The sequence below is a fragment of the Bison bison genome, unplaced genomic scaffold (assembly GCF_000754665.1).
Source record: "Bison bison bison isolate TAMUID 2011002044 unplaced genomic scaffold, Bison_UMD1.0 scf7180017864053, whole genome shotgun sequence".
Taxonomy (NCBI): domain Eukaryota; kingdom Metazoa; phylum Chordata; class Mammalia; order Artiodactyla; family Bovidae; genus Bison; species Bison bison.
In genome coordinates this window covers 1,977,634-1,988,103 of record NW_011494625.1, presented here as the reverse complement: position 1 = coordinate 1,988,103, position 10,470 = coordinate 1,977,634, and the positions used below count along the sequence as shown (strand labels likewise).

The 10,470-nt window shown below is 56.0% G+C and overlaps 1 protein-coding gene across 1 annotated transcript in view; it reads right to left on the bottom strand.

The window, feature by feature from the left end:
- RREB1 (ras responsive element binding protein 1) overlaps positions 1-10,470 on the bottom strand; it is a 113,427-nt gene that overhangs the window by 32,291 nt on the left and 70,666 nt on the right. Inside the window, exons 8-9 of the mRNA XM_010835882.1 lie at positions 6,805-6,947; positions 6,205-6,343 (exon numbers count right to left, since the gene is read on the bottom strand). Of these exons, the coding sequence (XP_010834184.1) occupies positions 6,205-6,343; positions 6,805-6,947 (282 nt within the window). The remainder of the gene's footprint in view (positions 1-6,204; positions 6,344-6,804; positions 6,948-10,470) is intronic.

The following is a 10,470-nucleotide window of genomic DNA, read 5'->3' as shown; positions in this document are numbered from 1 at the left end:
TGGGGAGGGGTGAGGTGGAGACAGGAGGGGCTGGGCTGGGGGTCCCAGGGGAGAGAAATGCCTCCGGGGCAGCTCGCAGCAGAGGGAGCCAAGTTTCCATCGTGGCCCTCGGGATTCAAAGGAACAGATGGCAGGACTGGGGGCTGCCAGCGCTGGGCCGGAGAGAGGCAGCGCCCAGGCGCCCGCAAGACGGGCCCACCCTGTCCCTTCTTGTCCAGAGACCACAGTAACTCACGGTCCCTCGGCACTGGGGCTGTGCCCCAAGACTGCCGGCGCTGCAAAGAGTGCGCCGTAGACGTGGTCAGAGAAGGCGGCCCCCCACGGGAGCGGCAAGCCACACTGATCCTGAGTTCCCTTGCTGGTCCCAGCTCAGCTTTGGCCCCCAAAGCAGGCGGACAGGACAGTGAGGCTGGGGCGGGGCCGCAGCTCCAGGAGGTCGGGGAGTACTCGCCCAGAGGCTGGGATCAACCCGTTCAGTTCTCACAGGACTCCGATGCAAATGAGTGACGTTCAGGCCCAGATCCACGACTAGTCTCAACAAAGCAAGAGTCAGGATCTTAAAGACACGGGGTGGAAGACTGACACGTACCACCGTGCAGCCAATGGGGCAGAACACCGCGGAGGCCGTTCTTTACAACACGTGCCCTTCCTTCCTCCTTGGTTATTTTTCAGACGAAAACTGCAGAATCCTGGGCTGGTGTGGGCTCTGTGCAGGGCGAGGGGGACAGGAAGGAGCCAGCCTCAGAGTAGGGCTGACAGGGAATCGGCAGGACTGAGTCACAATAAACGCTTCAGCCATGAAGCAGGGAACCAGCAGCCACTGTTGGCGCAGGTTTCCCGAGTAACCTTCCTGAAGGATCCACAGTGGGAGGGGAGCTCACACGCTCACAGAAGACAGAGTCAAGTCAAGATAAATGTGGAGGCAAGATCGCCAGCAGCAGAATCTAAAGTGGAAAACAAGGCCATGAAAGAGCTTTTAAAAAACGTGTTTTAAGCCTGTGGCTAAACAATTCTGGGCCTAACCCATCGCGGGGTTTGCTCGGTAACTCCTTGTTCATCTGGTGGCCCTTACTAGCACCCTGTTCCATCACGTTTCCCAGTTAAGGGACAGACAGCTGACCCCACCACTCCAAGAAAGGGTTAAAAAACTTTTTTCTCCTCACTCCGCTAAGCATATTTTCGAAGGACTGCTTTGGCAAATTTCAAACATCAGGAAACACATTTCTTTAGACTCTCAGGTTTCCCCAACCATCTAAGGGAGGCAATGCGCGGTAGTTTGAAGGCACGAAGTCCATTCAAGCTTCTGACCGCCGGGGGTTCTGCGCAGTTGGATCACGTCATTTGGGAGGCAGGACGCAAAACGAAATTTAGATTGCCATTCAGTTACCCAATCTTTACAGAAGTGAAAGGAGGTAAAGGTGGCTCTTTATCACGCTAAAGACTAAAGGCCAAATTGCTCTCCTGTTCTCAGTCAAGTAAACATCAGCAGGACCTAGAGAAGCTCTGGAATTTGCTGCCTTCTCTCTGTCACTGGAATGGGATTCCCAGGGAGCGACGGGAACCGGTAACTCTAAGTGTTGTGAGATTTAAAACATTAAAAACACGTGTTCTAAACATTAGTATCAGAAGTAAATGTTCACTGAGTATGACAGCCTGAGCACTGTGGCTGCCCCCTCATCCTCACAATGGTCCCCAAGTCTGTCTTCCAGACGGGGAAGCTGAGCCCAAGGCCACTGAGATGCCGGCCACAGGTCAGACTACAGGGGGCTGCCATTCGGAGCACGGAGACAGCAGGTGCCCCCGGGCTCTGTACGCCCCGGGTCACATCCTTACCCCCTGGGCCCTGCATAGCGGCTTCTCCGGGAGTCCGCCCCACACCCCGTCATCAGAACCTGTGAAACGCCTTGCTGAGAAAGCGACAGGCACCCTGCTCACTTCCTTGAGATACTGAACGTCTTGCTCATTATAGTGTTTTAATTGAGGGACTGACGTTGCTCTTTTAAAAGGATTTCATGCTTCGTTTTTCCTGTTCTGTCTTCAGAGGCGAGAAGGGGTGAGTGCAAACAACCTCTCATCTGAGCCCCACCCGCCTCAGACATTCCTCTCCCCTCCTGCCCACCCTCCCTGCCCTCCCTCGCGTCCTGGCCAGAGAACTGACATCCGACAGCTGCACTAATCTCTCCCAGTTGCTGGGAGCAGCGGTGAGGGCCCTGTGACAGGGCCCTGGCCCGCGGCAGCCTGCCCTCCCCACGCCCAGGAATCTGCGGGGCTGCACAAGGCGTCCCGACGCCCTGCAGGCCTGCTCGACCCAAGTAACGCAGGTGAAGCTGGGCAGGCCCAGGGACTGGCTCAGCAGGGGCCGGGGTGAGCCCGGGATCGGGGGCCACACTGCCCCACGGGGCTGAGTCACCCCTGGGCAGGGCAGGGGTGAGCCCTGATGAAGGCGCTCCAGCTTCCGTCCAGTCAGGGGAGGGGTCTTCCCCCGCTCGGCCCCCAGCGTGTTTCAAACCTGCCTCCGTCTGGCTGGCCCCGGGTCCCCTGGGATCTTGAATACGCGATGCTGAAGAGTATTCTGTGATGCCCCTTTCCTATATTTAGGGTGACATTTAGCAAGTGTGGGACCAGCGCCATGTGCGTTGGTCTCAGGGCCCCCGTGCAGGTGACGAGTGTGCGGGGGAGGAGGCGCAGTAAGGGAGGCGGCCAGTCCTGGGAGCCCAGCAGCAGGCTCTGGCGCCGCCCGCCCCCCGCAGCCCTGCCCTCCTCTGGTGCAGCCGCACCTGTAGAGCCCCCCCGGGCGGCCACCCCGTCCCGCCCCACGTGACCACTGCACCGTCACGACCCCTCTCACTGTCTCTACCGTCGTTGCTCTCCTCTTAAGTCTGGTCGCGGGCCTGGCACACAACAAGCACCCGTTCATTTGCTGGATATGTTTTAATGGAATTAAAAAATTATTTATTACCCAGTCTCCTTTAATTAAGAAGCCACGTAAGATTATACAAGAACTTCTGGAAAACTTCCCCCTCAGCTGCAGCTAACACCCTCTATGACCACCCAGCTGTCCCCTCTCCCAGCCAGGCCCCCGTTAGCCGGAGACCAGTCACTCAGACACTGAAAGGTGTCTTCTGCGACAAAGCCCTCCCAGCTGCATGTGGGCCTGGCTGAGGCCCATGCATGCGTGTGGACTGCTGGGGGCTTGGAAAGTGCGTGTTCCAAAGGGATGGGCTGCTCCCTATACTGGCTGGCAAAGACTGTATGAGAGTGAGAATGTAAACCACGTCACTGACAACTTTTTACTGACGTTATATTTGGGACATATCGATACATCAGCAAAGCGAGACCCCCTCCACGACTTTCTCTTCCTTTTTAGGGCGTGGCTCCTAGAGAACTAAACGTGGCCCTTGTGGCTTCCCTCGTGCTCGCGCTGGCCGCTGCTGACCCGGACTTCCCTCCCGCTGACTCTCCGCGGGCGGTGGACAGCCTGCTACTGTTCTATTCTTATAACCAGGCCTGATATTCAACACCAGCACAGCCCCGCACAGGGATGTCCCCGCTGCATCCACCTGCTCCTTCAACACTCTGGCTTATCATCTCCAGTCCCCGGGGCCAGCTTTCAGGAGCTCTGCTCCTCGTCTGGGGGGCTGGACACGGGGCCGAGTCACTGCTGGTCACGCCAGAGCAAAAGTGAACCCAGCACACGGAGACACGGTCACCACAGCGGCTTCGCGTCCTCCTCCTGCTCCAGCGCCCACTTTGTCAATGTGAAACACAGGGACTGCAGGAGAACGGCCTCGGCGTTTACACCAGTTTGGATTTCCAGTGATTTTTATTAAGGAACAGTGGGCACCTTGCCAGCTTTGGGGGTGGGGGGTAAGGGCAGGAGAGCTCGAGAGCGAAGCCAACAGCTGTTTCGAGTTATAAACTTCTGTCTAAACTGGTAGCATCCCACTGTGGTTCTGTTGCCTCTGGGGTTTGCAAATGGAGTGGGCGCCTATTTTAGCTCTGGGTTAACAAGCAGTCTCTCCCACCAGCTACTGTCACAGTTCCCTGCCCGGCTGGGCCCTGCTGGCTCAGGCCTGCCTCCAGGCATCCTGAGAGCAGGCGACTGTGTGGAGGGCAGAGCGGAGAGGAGAGAGGGAGGTTAACTCTGTTCTGTAATTAACTCCTCTGGTTTCCAGACACAAGCCCCACCCATTAGACCGGGCCGGCTGGTGGGCCCGTGGTGGACGCGGGGCAGCCTCCTCTCACAGCTCTGCCAGAGGGGCCCGCCGGCCACAGGCCTCCTGCGGTCCCCTCACCAAACGGAGATAGCACCAAGAGGGAGAGGGAGACGGGCGGTACTGGAGGTTTACCGTCACAGCCGTGGAGTCCTGGGTGAACTGTATCCCAGATCACGTGGAGCACTGAGCCAGCGTCCGGGGCAGTCCCCGTCCCCATCCTCTCCGAGCGGCAGGCCCCGCTCCAGGAGCGCCCACACCCTGGGCCGGGCAGCACCGATGGGAGGCACCTCACCTCCCCTGGTGACCGCCACCCACTGCAGTGCAGGCTCCAGCTGCCCAGAACGCTCTCCCGAGAGCCAGGCTGCTTCCCGTCAGAGAAAATCTCCTAGAAGACAGTCACAGGGTAGTTCCAGAGACGTGTCTGATCACAGACCAAAGCCCAGAGTGAGAGAGAACCTGGGGAGGGCAGACACGAGCAGCGAGGGGACCAGGCGCCCCGCGGAGCCAGGTCAGGGCGCCAGCGGGGGCCAGGCTCGCCGAGGCGACGCCTGCCTCTGCCCACGACGCAGCGCATGAGGTTGGTCTGGTAACGTGGGCTCCGCGCGTGCGTCCTGGCTGCAGAGGATGCTGTCAGCCCACACCCGGGGTGCTGCGGACGCTTAGGAAACCAGGAAGTCAAGCTCCTGACTCTCCCGGGACGACAGGGCCTATGAAAGGAAGAGCTCAGGGCTTTTCCTGGTACACAGAATGTCAACTGTGAAGAGGCGGGTTTCAGAGTCCGAGGATTTCCAGCCTGAAAGGGAACCTGGGGCGAGCTGGCCCAGCTCCCTTTCGTGGCTCCGACGCCACTGGTCCAGGCCCACGAGAGCAGCGGCGGGACGGGCCCCGGGCCTGACTGCCCGGCCATGCCCGCCCGTCACACTCCTCGATTCCCTAGGACAGGGCAGTCACTTGGAGACATTTTCTAGCACTTCAACTGCTCAGACTTTAATCTCCCCATAAATTCTTTTTTCTCTCTAATAGAAAAATGTCAAGCTAATGTGATGAAGGATAATGGAAACTGACACGGCTTTAACTTGCTGGATAATTAGGCTTCTCCCTCGAACACAAACGTCTTTACTGCCTCGGACCTTTTCACTCCTCAGACACAACCAAACACGTGCCCCCAGAAAGGAAATCTGGTCCATGGATTGGTGAGTCAGACAAACAGATGTCCACATTTCCGCACTCCCAAGCTGCCTTCTGAAACCCAAAGCTGCAGCCACGTACGCCCTGGCCTCTGCGCTGGGAACCTTCAGCTGGGCCTCTCAGGACGTGCTACTTTCAAGTCTCACGAGGCCTGGGGCTCCCCAGGGTAGCCCATCTGGAGGCAGAGGGGCTTGCCCAGCAGGATCACTGGGCTCCCTGCACGATGACAACACAGCGATGAAGGTGGGGAAGGAGAGCTGAGGCCCTCAGCCCAGCCCCAAATTCTGCCAGAGGCTTCATCACCACCCGCTCGCCCCGCCTGGGACCACCGAGGATCAGAAAATCCACCTCCCGTCACTGCGGCTGCAACAGGCTTCATTCAGGTGCCGTGTCCTGCAGGACAGAACTCAGCCTTGCTCCCAAACGCTTTCCTGGCTTCCTGTGCTACTGGCCTAGTCCACGTGCCCACGAGCACTGCCCTGCCCTCCCATCCTTACCACCCACACGGGTGCACCTAACGAGCACTGCGGCTGCAACATCTTCTGTGCAGAAAACGTGTCTGCTGGCCAGAGTCCTATGCTAGGAGGCTCCCTGTGTGCAGGGACTAACAGGGTGGCCCAGGAGCCTTGCTCAGAGTGCAGGAAGCACTGGGACCCTGGGGAAGCCTCCTGCGGCCACAGCCACCTGTGTGGCCTTGCCAGTGCCCCCAGCGCTGTGACGGGCTCAGCCACAGGCTGGAGGGACGAGAGGGAGGTGCGTCGTACCCTGCACCAGCACGGCCTGCCTGGCTCGCTCCTACCTCAGCGGGTTATCCGAGTGCGTCTCCAGGTGGGTCTCCAGTCCGTACTTGCACACGAACTCCTTGAAACAGAGTGGGCAGTGAGACACCTCCTCCGCTTTCCTCTCTGCGTCGCCCAGCGGCCCGTCCTCCACCATCTGAGCGGAAAGGAGAGACACGGAGTCACGAGGGCCCCCACGCGCTCTGACCAGGCGGCCGAACACGCCCCTGGCCCGCTCCTCCCTGCTCAGCCCCCTCATTCAACTGATGTCCATGGAGCGCCCAGTATCTGCCAGGCGCTGGGCATAAACGGGGGACAACAGGAGAGGCCCCAGGGCTGGGGAAGCCCCCATTCTAGCTGGAGAAACAAAAACAGCCTCGAACAACAGAACACGCTCTTTGCGTCAACAGCGGGCTCAGCCGGGGCTCCACAAAGCAAGGGCGGGCAGGCACGCTTTCCTCCAGGTACCCTATGAAACAGCGCAGGGAAACACAGCTGAAAAGCCTGCGGGTGGGGGTCTGCCAAGTCCCCAGACTGAGAAACTTAAGGCTGGGGGGATTTCGGCCAGGAGCCCCTGGGCTGCACGCACATTCGTGCGGGGGCGGGGCCGGGAGGACCTTTTTTGGCTGGCGCTGGGTCTTCCTTCTCCGACTCCGCGTCATGACTCAGTTTCCTCTTGGAGGACAGCCGCCTGCGCTTCAGTGGGGATGGGGGGGCTGCGGCTGGAGAGCTGTTGGGGTCCTTCTCGTGGATCTTCATGTGTCTGCAAAGAACACACACACATACAACGTGATCTAGGAAAGAAAACTGGGTTGGTTTCTTTAAAATGTCTTCTATTTGGGCACTGGTACTTAAAAGTTTTCCTTAGTTAAGAGATATGGGGGTGTAATTTATACAGTGATTTCGTTTTAAAAGCCTTATAATCTCCTTGAACCCCTCCTAAAGCTCTCACAACGAAGTGCTGGCCAAAAACGTGGCTCAGCACCTTGCTCTCTGTTGGGAGATGTTCATGAACTTCGCTGGCACCGAAGAGAGGAAGGCAAGCCATCTGATGATCTGCTCCACATATGCAGACAAGCTGCACCATTTGGGGACACATAATTCTACAGGCAAAAGGAGTCCCAGGTACTACCACCAGTTCACTCGGTGGCCCCGGAACCCACCCCCTGTCTACCAGGAGAGCGTGTCCTCTCTTGCCTTTGGAAGCATGCTGGGATCAAATGTGAGAAGAGCTGACCGAGCACATGTCTGAAATGCCTCCGACCTGAAAGCCTGCCCTCGCTCTCTGAGGTCTTACGTGAACTCCCAGATCATGAGAGTGGCTGGGACAATGGTTAAGTTACCTGTTCCAACCCTGACATCTACAGGACCAGGAATATACGTACAAGGAAGGATTACATTAGTATGCACATGCCTGCTCCAAAAAGAGTGTTACGGGTGACCTAAGTGACCTTACATTATCAAGTTCTAAAACATTCTAGGAACCAGGTCCCAAGAGCTATAGGAAAGAAAGAATGGCATTACAAAAAGACAGTCAGTCTCAATTTCCTCGCTTTGTGACATGAGAGGTTGACTTTTCCTAATGACAGTCGTCATTGGCATCACCATCTCTGAACAGGGTTAAACTGTGCCAGATGTGGGAATGTAGCCACGGCGCTTTATAAATAACTCTGATGGGATTATCGTACTGCAGACATTCTCAGGAATGGGAAGAAACAGCAACGTTTCCATAAATGATCCTGTCACACTTCTAAAAAGAACTTCAGTTCAGCTCATGCTCATTCTCTGCTGTACTTTATTTACCAGAGACAGGCTTGGGAGGAAAGGGCTGAGAAGCTCATGAACCATGAGGAGCAATAGTTCAGGCTCTCAGGCCAGTGATTCAACCCGGAAGGCTAGATTCTTCATCTCTGCCTCTAGGGACACCTGTGAGTCCTCCTCCTGTGAGTGTGTGGAGGTGAGAGCCAGGGCTTCCCTGGTTCTGATCCCGCAGACATATTCTTGAGGCTGGAGGGGTCCCTGGGCCAGCCCCTGACCACCCTAACCCCTGTCCAAAGAGCACCAGCCCAGTCATCCACCAGCAGGTGAGAAGTGGCCTCATCTTTGAGGAGTGGGTTCAGGGAAGGTGGCTCAGGCCAACCCTCTGCTTTCTTATGGGGACTCAGTGCGGTGGGTCAGAAAGATCTAGCGGGAGAAAATGGAAAAGAATCACAGGCAACCGTCATGCCCACATCCACACAATTCCTTGCTCAGGTTATCAGGGAATGAAGCTTTATTATTCTTCTTGGCCTCTTAAAGCCTTCAGAGAGTTAATGGGAGACAAACAGCTTTGTTCTAAGCACCCCCTCTATTTCAAGGCGGCTGAGAGTTAGGGAGACCATCACTTAATATCAGTGTATGGAGAAAAAAAAATGGCTGGCAAGTTTCTTTCAACATTCCAAGTTTCTTTCAAGCATATTCCACTTTCAGAAGTGTAAAAACATTTTTTTTTTTTTTTAGGCATCTAAGAATTGAGGACGCTTACTCCTTGGAAGGAAGGTTATGACCAACCTAGATAGTATATTGAAAAGCACAGATATTACTTTGCCAACAAAGGTCCGTCTAGTTAAGGCTATGGTTTTTCCTGTGGTCATGTATGGATGTGAGAGTTGGACTGTGAAGAAAGTTAAGCGCCGAAGAATTGATGCTTTTCAACTATGGTGTTGGAGAAGACTCTTGCAAAGGAGATCCAACCAGTCCATCCTAAAGGAGATCAATCCCGGGTGTTCATTGGAAGGACTGATGCTGAAGCTGAAACTCCAATACTTTGGCCACCTCATGTGAAGAGTTGATTCATTGGAAAAGACTCTGATGCTGGGAGGGATTGGGGGCAGGAGGAGAAGGGGACGACAGAGGATGAGATGGATGGATGGCATCACCGACTTGATGGACAGGAGTCTGAGTGAACTCCGGGAGTTGGTGATGGGCAGGGAGGCCTGGCGTGCTGCGATTCATGGGGTCGCAAAGAGTCAGACACGACTGAAGAATTGAGGAAGTATGATAATACTAAGGGATGTAAATTAGTACCAAACCCATCGTTTCAACAGATCACTCAAAATTAACTTCAACAATGAACACCCTTTCTACAGCCGACAGGTTACTGGTATGATTAACACGAGGCCACGATCACTGTGAGGACACTGGGAATCAGAGCTGATGACTGCAAGCAGTTCACAAGCTCATCTCAAGCTACACCTTTTCTATCACGTGACATCAATGGTCATGAGATTGGTGCTTTACCATCTAGCTCCTAGGATTTAGGAGGGAGGTGGTTTTCAGGGAGCAGAGGAAGAGGGGGAGACTGGAGCCGGAGACCTCACCTAGACTAAGATCAATTTCGCAGATGAGGCCGGCGAAGTGCAGAGGCTGACGTGCCAGGGCCAACTCCAAGGTCTGTGCTATCTCCCAGACTGCCTCAAAGGCCGGGCCTCTGCCTCTCTGTTCCAGAGCACGGGCCGGAACCTTGGGGCTCTTTCCTGAGCCCCAGACACTTCCTCCCTGAGCGGCCGTGGCCCACTGTGTTGCAGTTGTCACCCAGCTCTAACCTGCAGGAGAAGGAAGGGCTCCAGGTTGGGCCTCGAGGCTCCCACCTCCAGTCCTGGCTTGTTGCTGATGGCAGCGGGACAGGACAAGGGCAAGGTCATCTCCGGGGCTTGGAGGCGAGGACAAGGCTCCTGAACATGCTCCAGCTCCCTCACTGATCCCAGCTGGAGTTCAGAGCCATGCTCCTCCAGAGTCAAAAGCTGCTCACTGGCCAAGACACAGGGGTTCCCAGCCTGTCCTCGTAGCGACGGGAGGCCCAAGCTCTGGAGGTACACTTAAGAGCTTGATTCGGGCACTTCTGGACTTGGATGTGATCTGCACTCACAGACGCTTCCTACCCTGACCCCTCTGCTTCTCTCCAACAGCAGGAGTGGTCACAGGAGTGTCCACTTCCTCCCAGACGCTCACAGGAAGTGGGGTGAGTCGCCACGAGGGCCACTGATGGCCTCCTCCCTGCAAAGCAAGGAGGAGACGACCCCATTTCTCTTCTTTAGAAGACCTGGCTCTGTTGTTCTTTCAGGTTTCATTTCAAGGGCTAATTCATCTAATTTCTAAGTTTCATCCTAAGAACCAACAAATTACACAAGCCTCAGGCCTGGAAGTGGGGTGAGATGCTGTCCAACCACCCACGTGGCACAGGACGTCCCTCAGCCCTGTGCCGCCATTCAGTTCTGACTGAATAGTTCCAGCCACAAGGACTCTCC